The 19,422-nt window shown below is 35.7% G+C and overlaps 2 protein-coding genes across 2 annotated transcripts; both read left to right on the top strand.

Moving 5' to 3' along the window:
- The first annotated feature begins 1,945 nt into the window (after window positions 1-1,945).
- On the top strand, window positions 1,946-6,193 carry vcpkmt (valosin containing protein lysine (K) methyltransferase). The gene is made up of 5 exons (XM_084097419.1): window positions 1,946-2,243; window positions 2,447-2,560; window positions 4,219-4,291; window positions 4,768-4,887; window positions 5,729-6,193. Exons 1-5 carry the CDS (start codon window positions 1,957-1,959, stop codon window positions 5,834-5,836), a joined length of 702 nt encoding a protein of 233 aa, XP_083953545.1. The 5' UTR covers window positions 1,946-1,956; the 3' UTR covers window positions 5,837-6,193.
- Window positions 6,194-10,047: 3,854 nt separating this feature from the next.
- Window positions 10,048-17,133, top strand: LOC311072081 (calpain-1 catalytic subunit-like). Its single transcript, XM_084096829.1, has 12 exons — window positions 10,048-10,140; window positions 10,415-10,647; window positions 11,711-11,780; window positions 11,926-12,044; window positions 12,134-12,267; window positions 13,174-13,348; window positions 13,602-13,676; window positions 14,535-14,620; window positions 16,173-16,247; window positions 16,328-16,488; window positions 16,759-16,922; window positions 17,023-17,133. Exons 2-12 carry the CDS (start codon window positions 10,423-10,425, stop codon window positions 17,107-17,109), a joined length of 1,371 nt encoding a protein of 456 aa, XP_083952955.1. The 5' UTR covers window positions 10,048-10,140; window positions 10,415-10,422; the 3' UTR covers window positions 17,110-17,133.
- The last annotated feature ends 2,289 nt before the right edge of the window (window positions 17,134-19,422 follow it).

Raw genomic sequence — 19,422 nt, 5'->3', positions numbered from 1 at the left:
TCTTGCTAAACGTTTCCCTGCACTGATTAAATGTTGATGAAATGTAGGCTAACACTAGCCTGCAGCTAGTTAACGTTAGCTTATTTCACTATGGACAACAGGTTAATACCACTCACAGACTAAAGGCTACCCACCTTTCTTGGGGAAAAACCGGGTTACAGATTGACACCCTTTCTTTTGTCTTTCCTCTCTCTCTTTTCTCTCTTTCCTTTGTTGAAAACCAGATTTTATTTTACTATGCAACATTGTGGTCTCTGTGTGTTTCTGGCGCATCGACTGACTGTCTGAGTTTAAACACCGCGCACACTTTTCAAGTTGAGTTAATGAAATCATTTAATTTCATTCTCAATTTTGTCACATATTTTGCGTACTGTTTTCTGTAATGAAATCGTTAATCTGGTTTTAATTTTAATCATTTAATTTATTTATTTAAATTTGGCAGAAAATGCCTTATACATGCTTGTGTTTGTCTCACAAACACATTTGAGCTTCTGCAAGAATCAATGGAGGTTTGTCATCGCACGTCAAGCAAGTATGATTTACCAAATTTGAGTGCTTTATGTATGCATGTCAGTCAGAGTGGATGACCAAAATGTCTGGATCTCAACAGGAAGAGTTAGTTCCACACCCAAAGTCCTATGTAGTGAAAATTCTGGAAGTGACACTTAAATTTGATACTATTTACATAATCCATTTTCTCTGAATCTGAGCATACTGTAGTTGAGTTAAATCCGGCTCATTTTTGGTCATAGCAGAATTTGGACTAAATTTGTAGTTACTCTGTTTTACATTTGTACATAATAAATGACAATGATGTCAACATATACTGTAGGCTACAAACCATAGAAAACCTGTATGAATCAGTCTACACTGCCATCTAGTGGCACCATATAAAACCACCATGTTTGGTAGCTCAAAACTATCAACTTCACTAAACATCAGTCACATACACGTTCTCACACATCATGCAAATGTGGGTAACCTGTCATAAAAACGGAAGTTTTATATGAATAGGCCTATTATTAATATGAACTATTGAACAAGCAATCAAAATGGTATGGAAGATCTTGTATGACACACACACTGACTGCATGTCCTTGACAATAAACTCAATGAACTTTATTTGTAATCAGTTATTTATGGAGACTTTAAGCTGCAATGGAGCAAATAATAAACAATAAAATTACTTAAATAAATAATAGCAGTAAGCCGTTTCAAGTACATGGTAAAACTACAATATTTTGAAGTCAGGTAGGCTAGTTCTTCTTTATGACAATTGACAAACACGTGCTTAGCTTCCATAAGTCAACTAACTAGACTAGCTAGCTAGTTCTTTGTAATGCAATTTTCTGTTTATAAATTTGGGATTTTCTTAGGCCAGTCTGAAAGACATTCCTCTACCAGTCGGACAGTTTATAGACCTTATGCAGAGCAGTGCCATGATAGGTATGACAGCGAAGCTGTGAGGGATAAATTTACCTGTTTTCAGTGGCATACGCAGTAAAAAGCTTTATGTATAAGCTGCTTGATCACTTATAATTTTCCACAGCTATATGGTCTGGGGGTTTTTTGTCAACTGAAATTTCTCAGAAAGATATATTTTTTTTGTGTTTCATCAGCAGAACAATCCAAAAATACATTAATACTATAACCCAGAGATATAGTCTATCTATCTACAGTAGCCTATCTATACCTCACAGCCTCCCAAAGATGGCGCTGCACTGAATAAGGTCTATTCTGTGACGGTGAAAACTTAAAAGTTAAAATACCACTTAAATGCCAGTTCAACAAACAGATTTACGCATAGCCAAAAAAAAATAAAAAATTACCACCATTACACAAACAGCCTATCACCAGTTATGAATAAACTGCCAAACGATTTGAGTCCATCAGTGAAAAGAACCGGTTCAAATGAATGATTCGCGAATCAGACGTCACGGAAATGCGTGACGTAAAATGCGTGCGGTGTTCAGCGGTCTAAAGAACATGGCGACTGACGAGGATTCAGAAGATTATTTTGTTAGAGAAATAGAAAAAAATGACGGGTCTATTTTAAGAATGTATCAGTGCAGCAAAGGGGACGTGGGCTGTGTAGTATGGGACGCTGCTATTGTCCTGTCAAAATACCTCGAAACGGAACAATTTTGCAGTATTCAGTCTGGTGTTAGTACGTGGTTCTCCAAGAGCATTATTGAACTGGGTGCAGGAACAGGACTAGTTGGTCTAGTGGCTTCAACTCTGGGGTGAGTTATGAATGCCGTGCCATATAAACATATTAATTAAAATAGATTAGATGTGATATGTGGCCATTTAAACAACTGATGAAAATGAATTTATTATATTCGGAAAGATATAGGATTTTAATTTATTATGGTTTGTTCTGATAATAATTATTATGCACAAATATTGTTTAATTCAAAGTTTTTTGAGTAATGTGCACCCATAGGGCAAATGTTACAGTGACAGATCTAGAAGAGCTGCAGCCTCTCCTAAAGCTGAATATTGAGAAAAATCAGCAACTCATCCGTACAGGCTCAATCACAGCCAAGGTACTGAAATGGTTTGTACTGCATTTCATCCTACACCACAGGATCTTTTTGGGAGGGGTGTGTTTTCATCCTTAGCTATGAAACCTATTTATTCATTACATTCAAGGTTTACTAAATAAACGTTTTGCATCAAAATAAATTAATACACTTAAAGCCACACCGCGGAACTTTTGCGGGCGCTAGGGGCGCTAGACCTGTAACTTTCACGTCTAGCGCCCCTAGAGGCCACAAGCGCCGCAGCACTGTCGCAAAAGTCTGCTCCATGAGTATGGCCCTGTCCCAAATGGCACACTCCGGACTTGTGGACTTCCTCAGAGTCCACACTTTGGTGACGTCATGTAGTGCAGACCTATAGGGCCCTTGGCGCGAGTCCACGAGGGCGCATTGAGAGGTATTTTTGGGACAGACTCGATCGGCACGCCGGAAATAACGGCCTGGTTGTTGTTGGACAGGAGAAATCACATTTTTGCGCTCCGACGTCTTATCTGCATGTCAACTACACATCCTAATTTTACAGTTCTATATTTTGAAATTGTGCATATCACCTGGGCATTAAACAATAGATATATCATGCTTATTTAAATGATGTATACAGTTGTACATAATAATAGGCTACATAATGTTCCATTTGAACTAAGATTACAATTTTAAAACATAATTTAAACATAATTTTTTCAATTTACAGGTTTCAATATTCATACTATGTTTACATATGACTCAGTAAAGCCCTGACATTCGGTACTATTTATTTAATGAATCATAACACGATCGTATTATTAAACACGCTATTATTATGTTTGAGACATCAACCACTGGTCGATGACCATAATGTTTGTATAAACTGTAGGTAACAACTGGTAAAATGGTCATTTAGGTCATAAAAACCGTAATATTTTCTTCTCAGCCATGTCAACAATTATCCGTGAGTGAAATCTCCTCCCATCTGTTGTCTGATTGGCCTTTCGCAAGGATTCCTGGGTAGTTAAAGTGCGTGGAGCCTGCTTCTATGCGGGCTTCGCGGAAGACCGCTTCAAGGGTACAAAGGGGGCGCTGCTGAGCACACTTCAGAGCGGTAAAATGCTGAATGGGACAGCCTACGGACTCGTAGACTCAGCGAGCACGCGCAATTCAAGTCCACGAGACCGAAAGTCCGCATGAAGTGCGCCATTTGGGACAGGGCCCAAATCAGAGCCTATGGTCACGTGATGGCCGTAAAGCGATACGTTCTCCAGGTCACATGACCTGGCCAACGACGGTCCGTCTTCTCCAAACTTACATAGGCGGTATTTCAAGAGGGCAGCCCCGCTCGGAGCATTAATAGTGTCAAACGCTGTATATTGGCCTGAGGAATCATTTAAAATAACTCGTATGCGTCAACTCTTTAGGTCACAAAGTCCGCGGTGTGGCTTTAAAAAAAAGTTTTCTTCCAAATAAAGTAAGTTGCCCCCACATGATCACATGACCATATTGCACACAAATAAATTAAAATATTGTCATCATTTATTCACCCTTATGTCATTCCAAACATGTATGACTTTTCTAATGTAAAAGATTATTTTCTTATATGAAAATATTTTGAAAAAGGTCTGTTTTTTTTGTCCTTACAATAAAAGGTTTTCATTTCATGAAAATGACTATTGAAACTTATGAAATATTTTCCTTTTAAAAGGGGTGGAAGTGTTGAAGATTTTCTACCTAATCCTCATTATATTCTGATGGCTGATTGTATCTACTATGAGCAGGTACTATAGCAATGAATATTACACTAATATATATATATACATTTTTTTATTTTTTTATTTTTAAACTTGTGTTACCCATTCACCAATAGATCTTATTAACAGCAGCGCCATCTTTGGAGACTATGAGGGATAGACATACATCTCTTCTTTGGGTTGTACTGTTTACGTGTTTATGTGTACTTTAATGTGTTTTTTGGTTGTTCTGCTGACAAAACACTGCAAAAGTATCTTTCCAAGAAATTTCAGTAGAGACATAAACTCCAGACAACATGAATAAAATTATAAGTGATAAAACTCTAGGAGTTTTATACAGCTTTTTACAGTGGATGCCATTGAAAACACAGTAAGTCTATCCCTCACAGCCTCGCTTTCATACTTGTTATGGCACTGCTCTGAATAAGGTCTATAGTTAGCTCTACATTACAGAATTGTTAACAGTACTAGGTTTAATACCCTTTGTGTTTTATATTCCACAGTCTGTGGAGCCACTAGTGGAGACTCTGAAACTCTTGGCTGGACCAGAGACGTGCATCATCTGTTGCTATGAGCAGCGCACTGTTGGTGTCAATCCTGAAATAGAGAAGAGATTCTTTGAGGTGAGAGAAATAAACTGTAAAATCCTCTATTACACCTATACATTGACATCATAGTGGCACACTTTAATGAGAGTGTGTTAGATCAGTAGAATATATAATAAAGGGGATCTATTATGCCCCTTTTTACAAAATGTAGTATAAATCTCAGCTTTCCCCAGAATGTGTCTGTGAAGTTTCAGCTCAAAATACCCCACAGATCATTTATTATATGATGCCCAAAATGCCCCTTTTTGGGTGGAAGCAAAAACATGCTGTTTTTCGTGTGTGTATCTTTAAATGCAAATGAGCTGCTGCTTCCCACCCCCTTTCCAGAAGAGGGCTGTGCCTTTACAGCTTGCACCTGAATAGTCTGGCAACAACAAAACAGGAGAAACAGTATGGATGGATTTTTGCATTCCACTGCTCTGCTTTTCCATTATTTTCCTAGACAGACCTTGCGTTTTTTCCCCCTCCATTCTAAAAACGCAAGACGTGGACAGAGGAAAATGCTAGGTGTCGAGATGCGAATTTTGAGATTAAATTTCTTTTAACTTTAGCGCTGCATTTTTAGAACGACGTTTCCTGTGGGTGGGATGTTTCCTAACAGCCTGTTACACTGTCACCTCACAATGTACAAAAGATGCGGACAAGTCATTTTGAGACACTGTTTATGATTTATGGGGAATAAAAAAAAGGAGTATGTGATTTTACCATTGTAGGGTGTTTGTGTACACACACTGCTGACGCATTTATGTTTTGCATAAAAGGTTCCTTTTAAATGCATGAATAAAAAGCCAGTTAAATTTCTTGTCAGGCTAAATCTGCTTTTGTCTTATTCCTCATCTAATACACTGTTTCATAGCTACTTCTGCAAGAGTTCCAGTCAGAGGAGATCCCACCTGAGAAACAAGACCCAGAGTTCAACAGTCCTGACATTCGTCTTCTCCACCTGCGACGAAGAGTCGACTGAATGCCTTTTACGAGGACGGGCTGTGTATGTTTGTGTTTTAATAGACTGCAGTGTTTGTCACTGTACCTATTATAAAAAACTATTTTTAAGTGCATGTTATGTGGTCTGGGAATTTGGCCTTAATGTGAGCCCAAGTGTGTTTTCAGACAAACAAGTTTAAGCAAATGGTTTTGCATGTGCATTGTGCACTATGTTAAACTGACAATAAATCTCAAGTGTGTTTTTTGTTCTTGTTTTTTTTACACCAATTCAAAGAATGTTAAACTGAGTGTGATCTGTAAATAGGCTAATTGCTGTCTAAACTTCACCAAAACATTTTTGTCAGTACTAAATCATTTAAAAAACCTTTAGACAATGCTCAGTTTCAGTGTCATTAATCATCTGATTGTGATGTTTCAGCATTATTATTTTTTTATAGTTTTGTCCAGTGTCATTCTGGGCCCTTGAATGCATTGAGACTACAGTGGAGATGTTTAGTGGTTTCATAATTTCTTAAGACTTAAAGAGTTACATCTGAAGCAGAAAACACTGAATTTTCAGCAAATACTGATCTTTATAGATTTAAATTTTAAGTATGTATTATCTAGTTATTAGATTAATGTTAATGTGTTTACTTTTCAAAGTCACAATTATTTACAGAGGCAGATGTTTTATCCTATAGGGGAAAATTTTTGTTTTTTGTCAAATCTATTAATAGAAATTATGACTTTAAAATTTAAATTTAAGGGATTTATTTTATTGTGATGGTAAAGCAGTTTGGCAAAGTGAATATGTGTTACAAAACCCTGGAGATTCATCAACTTGTTCCTTTCATTTGCAAGATTTTTAAAAGTAAATTAAAATAGGAAAAGATTAATATATAACCCCAAGTGTTTATTAGGATTTTTAGAGTGCTTTATTGCAAATACTAATAATAATGATTGGTCAAAGGATTCTACATCAGGCCACCTGATCTTAAGTGGTATTCCCTCTTCCAAAGATGAACTAAATAAACTATGTATTTATTTAAAATAATGCATGGACTGGATTTAGTGGTTTATGGCCTCATATAAAGTCTCTATGGGAACATGATCGAGGTTTGAGTTTAATAATTCTTTATTTTACAAACAACATTACTTGTTTTCCCATCATTCTGTGTCTAGAGTTAAGGCTATGGTGGAATTCACTGTTTGGCAAATTTACAGGTGGGAGGAAAAACCTTTTACAAATTCCAAGATATTTATTGACAAAAAAAAAAAAAAAACTTCAGCCAACATGAGCTGTGGAAAAGTGTGTGAGGTGATCTAGGTGCTTTTTTTATTTTATTTTTTTCAGCGGATGCCATTGAAAACACAGTAAGTCCATCCTTGGTCAGAGGGTGCAGGGTTTTCTATTGCATTTTAGTCCACTGCTCCATGCTTGTTCATACAAAAATGCAGTTATTTTAGTCACAATGCTGCAACTTGTTGTTAAGTCAGTGATAGACAGAAATCAAAATGTCTTCAGTGTGCCTACTGCTCCTTTCTTTGGGCGTCCAGAATAGTTGATTCTGGACGCAGATTTGCAGAAACACCAGACTCCAGTTAATCTACAGTTCATAATGATTCAGAAGAATCCAGAATTATTTTTGCCAGACATATACGCCAGACAATACTGATCAGCATAAAATACTATACACAGTTCAAAAATCCAGTTAAATCAAGTCAAAATTTATTTCTATAGCACATTTAAAAGCAACAGATTTGAAACAGTGCTGTACAATAAAACACTGAGCATATAAAAAGAAACCATGCAGTATACAAAATATAAACACATTAAACAAAATACAATAAAAAGGAAAAAATAAAAAATCTAATCTAATCAAAAGCCAGAGAGAACAAATAAGATTTAAAATTGGCTACTGAATGAGCAGACCTCACATTTAAGGGCAGACTTTTCCAAAGTTTAGGTGCTGCAAAAGAGAAGGCTCGACCACCCTTAGTTTTACAGCGAAACTGGGGGACAGTTAAGAGAAGCTGATTACCAGATCTAAGTGTTCTTTGGGGAGAGTAAGGAATCAGAAGATCACAAATGTATTTTCGTGCAACGCCAAATGAAGCCTTTTACACAAATACAGCAAAGTTAGAATCAATTCTTAACTTTACAAGAAGCCAATGTAAAGTCGCTAAAATGGGAGAAATGTGTTCTCTATATTTGTGCTGGTTAAGATGTCTCACTGCAGCATTTTGGACAATTTGCAGGCAAGAGATCGCAGTTTGAGACTGGGAATTAGAGTAGTCCAGACGTGATGTTATGAGTGGATTACGATCTCCAAACCTTTCGGAGGTAGAAACTGTTTTAATTTCCGATCTCAGATGAAAGAAACTGCCCTTTACCAATGTACTGATTTGTTTCTAAAAATTTAGTGATGAATCAAATGTAACCCCAAGATTCCTTACATGAAGTTGAACACTAGCGGCAATAGAATCTAAATAAAAAGAAATCAAAATTTCGCTTTTGCTTTCATTTAATTGCAAAAAATTATTTGCCATCCAACATTTGATCTCCTCAAAACAGTTGCAGAGCACGTCCAAAGGATAAAAACTGTCAGTTTTAGCGGGTAGATAAAACTGTATCGTCAGCAAAGCATGGTCGGAAATCCTATATTTCTTAAAAATGGCACCCAATGGTAGCATATAAATTGGGAAAGAGAAGAGGGCCTAGAATGGACCCTTGGGGCACACCACATAATAGGGGAAACGAGGAAGAAGAAAACTTGCTCACTGAGAAAGTTCTGTCTTTGAGCTAATAGGCCAACCACTGCAAGACGTCACCCTGAATATTAAACATAGTTTCAAAGTATCAGCATACCTGGCAATAGAGAAACACACAGCAATTGTGCTGGAACTTACAGATGCTTTCTTCAGTGGTAAATCTCTCTAAATACCCAAATGGAACAAAAGAACTGTAAACATTTAGCACCCAGATATTCATGAAGCTTTTGTTGGACCTTCTCTCATGCACATAGGGTCACACCTGGTTTCGGGCATGACTGACTGAGGGAGTGGGGGAGACGGGGGGAAGAGTTAAGAATGAGCAAATGGAATCCTGTGCTCTCATTTTAAGATTTTACATTTGTACTGCTTGTACTACAAGTTAACTTATAGGTATACTGATAGTTTACTAGCCAAATACTTGTATCACATTTTTTAGCCTATGAAAGTACACTTTGAAGTATACTCTCAGCAAACTACTAGTTTGGTAGTTTTATACTGCAAGTATACTTGTAATTTTTCATTAAGTGAACTTAACATCAAACTTAGTTCACTATTTATGTATTATTTTGCACTTTAAGTATACTACTATGTTCCTATTTAGGAATTAATTTGACTAGAAATATACCTTTAACTGTATTTTAACACTTTCCCCGCCAGCTTTTTTCTTTTTCCTTTTTTTCTTCTTTTTTTTTTTTTACAGTTGCCAGCAAGCGTCAGAATCTTAGATCATTTACAGAAAACTTTCATGGCCCCCAGAATATTTTGTTGTATGAATATTTGAACATACAGTACAATAAATCAACGGAAAAAACAGAACCTCTGTTTTTACAAAAACAAACAAACAAACAAAAATATTGTATTCTAGCTTCACGCCTATTTTGTTATCAACACTTGACTGTGTTTAAGTTTCTTTAAACATTTTGAAGTAAATTGGAAGTAAACCAGTGGACTAGCCTACATAAAAATTAATATACCCAGAATTAGGAACATATCTGTTTTCTTTATAAATAAAACAATGTAAGTTTATAAGACATTATATAAAACTATGTGTAAAGGCTACTCAGTCAAACACAACTAGCCAAGTATGCTTAGAATAAGTCGTTATACTTTTAAGTATATCTCGATCAAAAGATTAAGTACAAGTATAGGCCAAATATACTTTTCTGTCAGTTTAAGTCAAATATAATTGTGTAATTTTAAGTATACTTCTGAGAAGTCCATAAATGATCTGAAATTATACTTTCTTATATTTTCATTTATAAGAAGTATACTATAGCACATTTGAATAAACTTTTTAAGCGGAGTTTCAGGTGAGAACATGAGTGAGATTTGTGAAGAGATCAGTAGAGTTTCTGTATTTCATACAGAAATTCATGTTCATTTGCATATTCAAATTTTTTTAGAGTTAAGGCTATAAATGGTGGAACTGGTGTCCCTGAGCAAAACCAAACCTACACACTGCTCTACACCCTTCCTGAAAGCATCATTCGGTCTGAGCGCGGAATTCCTGAGCCTAGGGCAGAACAAAGAGAATCGGTCAAACCTAGTAAGAGAAAACTGCTCAATTAGGTGAGTTGTTATCCTTGAAGGTGAAGTATATCATTTATATCTTAAAAACTGAGTTTAATCTCTAATTATATTGTAAGTCTCTTAAAAGCTATCAAGATGTGTCTTCCAAAGGGACAAGATTTCTCTCCCAAACAGGTCTAACAAGCCTAGAGTATCTTCTCTTAGGTCTTTGGAAACAAAACATAGTGTTGTGTCATTTCACCAGTAAACAATGCCAGATGTGACACTTTTATCTTTTTCTTTATATTTTTTCCTAAAAATCTGACTTTTACAGCTGTAAAAATGCCACCACCTCGTGTGAACAGAATACCCGGGGATGAACAGCCCACAAGAGACAAAATGGGCACTTTGAAATTCTTGGATCAGGTCTACCAGGAGTTGAAGAAGAGCTGCTTCACCAATAAAATGAGATATGTTGATGAGAAGTTCCCTTTAGACAGCAGCTCCATTGACCCAAAGAAGAAACTTGGATTGGATATGGAACAAATCAAATGGTTGAGGCCATCAGTAAGTTACCTTTATTGACTTTCCATCTCCAGACCTTTAGAAACCTTCAAGAAGAGTTTTTAGACATTATTGTTTGAAAGGATCTAAAATAACTTGTTGAATATTACCATAATCAATTTTTGCTAAATGTCTCTTAGGGCTTGTAAGAACAGGTTTATCTGTAGCATTTCCCAACATATTTTTATTTACAACTGTGGCAAGACATCTTAAAGGCACAATAGATAGATTGATCTATTGATAGATATCTAATAGATAGATATAACAATAGATTACATTTTTTAGATTAAAATATCCAAAACGACTAAAACTGCTGTATATTTTGTTTGTTTTGATGTGTACTTGTATGACTGCAAATGTTTCCAGCAATGTTTAAATCCAGAGAAATCAGGTATTTTAACCAGTGTAACGTCCTGTGTCATTATGTCGTCTGTCAATGAAGTAATATATCCACGTTACCAGTAGGACATATTTGAGTTTGGATACTTTTATTGACAGAAAACTAATCATTGTTATGTAGTTCAACACGGTTATTCTTATTGCTTGAATCTCTTGTTTTCTTGATTTACCGCGAGTAACATGTTTGTACCATGCCTCAGAGACAATGTAATTCAGTCAAATGGTTAACATGGCATAATCAGAAAGAGCTTGTAGTAACAGTACAGCATTTTCTCCACCATACAATATATTTTAAAATTAAGTGCATGCCATTTAGCAACACAAGTCACCCAGCTTTTAATAATATGATATTCTAATATCGATCTAGCTTACTGCAATTAAACAGCCAACGAGCGAACGCACAGGGTAACGTTAACATAACTTTCAACACACTCAAGTGTATTTTAAGATGACAACTCCCATGATTCCACGTTCAGTCACGGCATCATCAAGCTACGCCTTTGTTATTGTTTTGAAAAAGGAACATCTAGAGGCGTACTGTGCCTTTAAGTGTCTTGAAAGCAGATTCAAAATACAATATACAAGTCTAAATGTCTTCAGTTGTTCCCAAATCCATAGAGCAAATTTCATTGTATAATGTATTCATTTAATTATTCTCTCCCTTTAGAAAATAGTGGCAGACCCTCAACTCATTGTTAAGGGGGTTTCCAGGTTTGACTATTCCCAAGGATCTTTAGGTATGCTTATATCTGTGTTTATTACATACTCCATTAGGTTTTGAATGATACTGTATCTGTGCAGTAATTTGCATCACTCTATATTTTGTCTTTTGTTAACACAATGAAAGATCTATTTTTGCTAATGTTTGTGTTTTTACCTTAGGAAACTGCTGGTTTCTTGCTTCAGTTGGAGCTTTAACCTTTCAGGAGGATCTCATGGACCAGGTCATGCCAGTTGGCCAGTCATTTGGTGAAGATTACGCAGGGATATTTCACTTTAGAGTGAGTTCTTTGGTCTTTTTCAAAATAACTTAAATACATTTTATGAAATCAAATGATCAGTCCTTAAACCTTCTGCTTTATTCGTATAGTTCTGGAGGTTTGGGAAATGGATTGATGTTGTCATTGATGACAAACTTCCAACAATCAATGGCAAGCTCATTTTTGTTCATTCAAAAACATCTAATGAGTTTTGGCCTGCCTTGCTGGAGAAAGCTTATGCCAAGTAGGTTTATTCTTAAAATTATTCTTCTTTCATAATATAAAAGCATGTTTGTTTACTGAACATAAGAAAAAGAGATCCAAATACAGGCCAAAAAGCACCATAGGATTTTATTGTCCAGAGGCCACAAATAAAGTGCAAAAAAGTGCAAGAGTGCAAAGCGTTTTTGTGTTCAACCCTTCATCAGTGTCACACTTTATTGAACATAAAAATATTAGGTTATACTTGATTTTACAGTAAGTGTACTTACCCAAGACAGCACTGGTAATATAAGGTAACTACATGGGTAAAGGTTAAGTTTAAGGGCAGGTTCAGGGTAAGTACCTAGTTATTACCCAGTTATTGTAATTGCTATAATAAGTACGTATTTTAAGGTGTCATTGTTACATAGTAATTATACATTTAAGTACTAAGTAATATTAAGCAACTACATGTACTTACTATAGGGTTAAGGTAGGATTAGAATTTGGTTGAGGGTTCGTTGCATGTAATTATGCATAATTTACTTTTATTACTATAGTATGGTAATATTTTTTAACCATAATTACAAGAGATTTTAGCCCTTTTTATGTTTTGTATGTATCTTGGTTCTGTACCTTACGACATTGTCACAATGATAAAACCCACACAGTCCAAACCCGGTCCTGGAGGGCCACTGTCCTGCAGAGTTTAGCTCCAGCTTGCCTCAACACCCCTGCCTGGAAGTTTCTAGTAAGCCTAGTAAGACCTTGATCAGCTGGTGTGTTTAATTGGGGTTGGAGCTGAATTTTACAGGACAGTGGCCCTCCAGGAGCAGGATTGGACACCCCTGGTCTATTTTAATCATCAACAATTTGAATAATCCCACAGAATCAATCATTAAAGGCTTGTTGGTCCACTGTATATTGAAATGTAGAATGGCTTTTACAGGGTGTGCGGCTCCTATGCTGACATGAAGTCTGGTCTTGCATCTGAGGCTCTGTTGGACTTCACTGGTGGCATCCACGTGCACTTTGAAACAGCAAAAACTTCTATTGATTTGTGGAGCCTGATGAACCGTGCAACAAAAGCAAATGCTCTGATGGCCTGTAGCACCTTTCTGGGGGTAAGCGGTGACCTCAGGCTTGTCCAGATTATCACCATGTCCATCTAAACACTGTCACTGAAGTATTTTGCATTAAAGATTTCAATGTTCAATTAAATACAAATTACTACAGTGAACATTTTTACAATGGAAGATGTAGGCAACAATGTAGAGCATTAGCTGTACATAAAACAATCTTTTTTTTTCTATTTCCTGATACATATTTCACAGAGCAGCATTATTAATTCAACGTCTTTTTTTCATACCATATCAGAAAACATCTGCAAACACAGTATTACCCAATGGCATTGTTCAAGGCCATGTATATACAGTGACGGGGGTTTACAAGGTAAGTCTGCACAGAATCAAATGCCAGATTACAGTGCCATCAGATTAGGGAGACAGACAACAGATAGACAGATAAACATATAGATGGATAGATAGATAGATAGATAGATAGATAGATAGATAGATAGATAGATAGATAGATAGATAGATAGATAGATAGATAGATAGATAGATAGATAGATAGTCTATCGTATTTCTGATTGGAAAGCAAGAATAGTGTGTTCTTTTCCAAAATATAACTGCAAGTAAACTCACCAGGGTTCCTTCCAATTCCAATCCTCTAAGAAATTATCAAAACATGTAAAATCTTGCTGTCTAGCAACTTTCTGAATTTGTTTTCCATAGGAGCATCACTTTTTAGCTATTGTAGATCTTCAGGAGCGCTTGATAATTACAGACGGGTGTGTTAGATCAGGGTTAGATCTAAACTCTGCAGGTTTGATCTATAACAGGACTGGCACCCCTGAACTACAACAATACTTGCTTTGTTCTCATATTAACCATTTTTGTTATTGTGTACACCAGTATTTATTTACTAATTGCATTCAGATGTATTCAGCATATGAGCTCCACACTTGCTATGCCCTTTGTTCAGTTTGCATTCATTTCTGTGTATCTCTTACGTCAAGCCTGTGATTTTGCAAGAGAAGTTTAAGAGAAATAATGTTTTGTACTTTATGTAACTCAAAGCATTGTGTTTAGTCACCTTAGTCCTGAGGTAAATATGTTATTTCACAATATCCCTGGTGAAATGGCATATTCTGTATTTAAACTGTGGTGGTGAAATCCCACAGAAGAAGCAAGTAGCCCACACTAAGGTTTATGCATTAAAAGTGTCATGTCATGTTGTATTCTACAGGTAACATGCCAAGAAAACCCAGTTCAGCTGGTGAGAGTGTTGAACCCTTGGGGAGAACAAGAGTGGACCGGTGACTGGAGTGACAAGTAAGAGTAATATGAAATTATAGGTTCACTAATCACAACACTGATCAAGCGTCACTCTTTGTTTGTAGGCTACCACTAGATGATTCGTGACTATTATATGAAAATAATTCTTAACATGTTTGAGAGTTGTATTAAGTTATTAGTATGCTAAATAACTTTTTTCGGTAAGCTTGTTAGCTTTAAAACTGTAAATCTTCAAAAGTAATTTTGTCCCCATCATATATGTAGTATATTAGATAAAATATTAAGCTCACCAAGCTGAATACTATATTATTTTTTCTAGGTTTCTTTGATCAATACATCACTAATTTTAAATTATACCACTACTTTTGCATGGATGCTGCTTTTTTTAGTCAAGTCCCCATGTTTTAAAATGTATATATATATATATATATATATATATATATATATATATATATATATATATATATATATATATATACACACATATATACGTTTTTTCATATTTGTGATTCGGTGGCTCTGAATTTTCAAAACACCATTCAAAATGCTTGCTACAGACACGAAAAACGCAGAAAATAGAACCTGATCCGAATTTTTTTTATGACGGACGAAAGTTTTGGAGGCAGCGTGCAAGCGTGATTGACATAATGTGAGGTCGTATTTATTTTTTAACGTGCAAAAATTTTGCCTTGAATATGCACAGTCCCTGAATATCTGAAGAATAACCAAAACCTTATGTTAATATGGCTCCTGCACTGAGTATTGTTTATTAGGCAATGACATTGAGAAATGTTGCATGTGACCAAAATGTATTTGCTGTTTTTTCATTTAAGTAGTGGTTTTATCTCGCAATTGTCAGTTTTCCTTCATTGTTAGAGTGTGCAGGCCTTTTTTAATCTTAGGGTACGTTTGCACGACAAAGTAAAAGTCTTTCATTTGCATTTTTGGCGCACAATGACAATGAAACACGACGCCTCGCCTATATACTGAACATGTAACACGCATGTGCATGACGTCACCGTTTTCACAAATTTACGTTTTTGTACTTTACATGGAGACAATGACATTTTCGTTGTATGCAAAATCTTGCATAGGCCCCCAAAACGCCATTGTCGTGTAAATGAATTGCCAAAACCAACAAAAAGTTTTCTGTTTTAATTCAAAATGATGTCTTGTAAATTGCCCCTGAGTCCTTGAATATAACATTACAGTCTTGTTAAGGAATGTTCATACTAACATAGATTAAATCCCTGGAGGTTGTCAAGCGCTGTTGGTTTTTCATTTGTGTTATTTACATAACGATCACTGTCATTCATATCGCCGGAATCTTCTAACTCTCATTAACTGAAGGATACTTTGAATGAATGACCTTTTGTTGCCTTTAGTCGCTCTTTTGTAATAGAATATACCTTTAAAACAAAAGGGATGCTAACTTTATTTCCATCCTTTTTGGCATCTTATTTAATTATATGCCATTGAAAATTCAACTATAACCTACCTCTTTTGTTCCTCTTTATTTGCTGCTGCTAATTTCTCACTTAGCATAACACCATTAAATATTTTAATATATGCTTTTGCATAACTTTAGGTCATCTTTGTGGGACAAAGTGAGTAAGGAGGAGCGATCCAAGTGTCGTTCTTTGGCCAATGACGGGGAGTTCTGGTGAGCATTAACTGTAGTTTCAGATATGATCTCTAGCGTTACTGAATCAAATGTTTTCAGTAACTCATATTTTACTGCAGGATATCAATGGAGGACTTCACCAAATACTTCGAAGACACTGATATTTGCTGCCTTAGTCCTGATTTTCTGGACAGTTCCTCTGAATGCAAATGGACTTCCACATGTTACAAAGACAGCTGGGTTGATGGGACTACAGCTGGTGGCTGCCTCAATAATAAAGGTAGCTCATAAATATATAATGAGAGAGAGTGGCATGTGAGCATTTCATACAATTACATACTAGGATGCATGAATAAATATATTAGATACAGCATGCAACATGCAATATGCTTTTTGGGTGTCTATGCATAATATTGGCCATATGTGTGTGTGTGTGTGTGTGTGTGTGTGTGTGTGTGTGTGTGTGTGTGTGTGTGTGTGTGTGTGTGAGAATGTTTATGTGTACCTACTGCATGTACCTCAAAGGTCTGATTCAATGGATGTCTTGTAGACCTTTTCTGGATGAACCCTCAGTTTCGGGTGAGGATTGAGGAGCTTGATAAGGAATGTAGTGGTCAGTGTCCTGAAAACATACTGGTGTCCCTCATGCAGAACCATGAGAAGAGAAACAGAAGTGAAGTTTCGAACTACTCCATCGGCTTCTATGTTTTTGCGGTCAGTAACAAATAACTTTGTTGGAGTCACAGAAAATACAGTAATTTTGGTTTCCACTTATTAATGGTGTGCTATTCTATTTTCTACTATTTTTCTACAGATTCCACCAGAGGCAAGTAAAAAATATAATTCACTCAAAAGTGTTAAACTTTGCTTGAAAATGCATAAATTACATGATATTAACTAAATAAACTGGTTGCTTGAATACAAGTTTATATTTAATTCTCCTTTAGATGAAAGATGTGAAGCTCCCGAACAAGTTCTTCTACAGCAAACGCCCCCTTGAAGTTGGGAACTTTGTCAAGGCAAGACATGTGATGAGATTCTTCAAGCTTGAACCAGGAGAGTATCTCATTGTACCGACCACTTTAAATCCTAAAGAGTCTGCAAAATTCATATTGTCCATCTTCTCAAAGAGTGAATCCCATAAGAGAAATATGAAACCTGAGATGACATATGTATGAAATGACCTATCAGTGACTCCAGATAAATGAAAAGACACGACTGCAGTACTGACAGTTTCATCAGTGCTGCTATATATATTCCCCGGTGATTTTTGTTGTTTACAAGCATTAATGTTTCTCTTAAACTATTGTTATTTCATGTAATATCTGAATTTGTGAGCTGTGAAATTAATGTTATTAGTCACAAAAGATCCAATACTAAAAAAAATAAACAATGTTTTTCAAATAATTATTTCCCCATATATTATTTCAAATGTCTGATTACAATTTTAATATTTGCTATGCAATAAGACTGTTTGACCGCTAGTGTGGCTGCGTCGAGTTTTTCCAGCTAAACTGCTCCAAATCCATAAAACTATTATTTATAGGACAGTGTTTTGCTCCATTTAGTTTCTGGAGGAATAAGTGAAGTGCCCCTGTAAGTATTGAACTAACACTGCAGTTACGGGTTTCTTACAGTAGAGGGCAGCATTTCACTAAAACAATGGTCATCACATTCACAACAAACACAGGTAGAAGTGAGAGCATTTACTGAGTCTGCCTCGGTCAGCCGAGAAGTATCGCTGTGTACACCAGTAACATGAGTCTCAAATGCGTCTCCTTTGACGGTTGACCTGGTATGAGTCGGATTCGGGTGAGCGTCTCTGGTTTTGTAACTAAATCATCGCTAAATCAAAGTGTTGCCGGGCGTCAGAGATTGACAGGTTATCGTCTTCGCTGTAGCCCCTGTTGATGCCGTAACTAATGACAGATTTATAATGGCAAAACGCTCGTCTTTCCATTAACGGCAGTCAAAAGTAGCCCTCTATTTCAAATTAATTTGTTTTCACAAATCACGCCATATGTTCACTTCAAGTATTTCATTTATTGTAGTAGGCTAGGCTAGATATGTGAACACTAGGTTATGTTTGGAGAGCATGAACTTGACATAAGATCACAAAACGTCTTGGGGTTTATTATTGTAGGCTATTTAGCTCTCCACTTTTGATCACCTCATTTGGGTCTTATTAGGCCTAGGTGTAACTGAGGTCTTAGAGAGCCAATAGCTTACAACTTTATTTATAAAAGTTATTATTAAATTATTAGAATTAAATGATTAATATTACACCATTGTCCCTCTAGCGGTTAAAACCAAAGGGGTTAAAATGACTTTAGAACTGCATCATTATTTTACTTTTACACATAGATTGTTAGGTCTATTTAGCTAAATCGGTTGACTTTAGCCATCTTCGTTTTATTATAGCTATGCCAACCTTGACATTTTAAAAATGGGAAAAAGCACTACTTTTGATTTTTGCCCAAAGTTTGCCTGCAACTCATATTACAAATATTTTATATCCTTTTAGATTCTAATTCTTAACACACTTTTCTTTTGGTTTCTTCATTTTTAAGGCCGAATATGGTTAATTTTAAGTCCCAGTATATAATGTGGCTCCATGAGTAAATTAGTACACATTTTCAATAGTCGCACATTTTTTGAAGATCAAATAATGTTGAAACTAGAAATGTATCTTGTTTTTTTGTTTTTTTCTATCAACACAATTGAACATTACTGAGTGCCATAAATATTATTTTTCCAAAGTTTGTGTGCCTGTAACTCTAAAAGTAATAAAGATATCTTAATATCCTTCTATATTCTCATTCTTAATAAACTTTTCTTTTGTAATTTTCATTTTAAAGGCCCTATATGGTTCAATCCTAGATATAATGTGGCTCTATGTTCAAATATAGCCTATTCATACTCCTATTCATTCTTTTTCTCACGTGAATAAGGTAAAAATGTTAACCTTTAGATATCAGATAGATACCACCTTTAGATACCACCATGAAAATTACTGAGTTGATTACTTACATCAGGGACGTGCGGTCAGGGTAGGCAGGGTAGGCAGTGCCTCACCAACGGAAATGTTGACATTACATTTATTAATTCCAAGAACTTTATTAATTCACCACATTATGATTTATTTTATTCCAAATATTAATTTTTGTAACAAAAATTCTCAGGAATACACATATAATATACTCATTTTGCCATT

Source organism: Abramis brama (assembly GCF_963993115.1).
Source record: "Abramis brama genome assembly, chromosome: 21".
Classification (NCBI taxonomy): domain Eukaryota; kingdom Metazoa; phylum Chordata; class Actinopteri; order Cypriniformes; family Leuciscidae; genus Abramis; species Abramis brama.
Note: the sequence above shows the minus strand (reverse complement) of the source record. Positions and strands in the feature narration are given on the sequence as shown.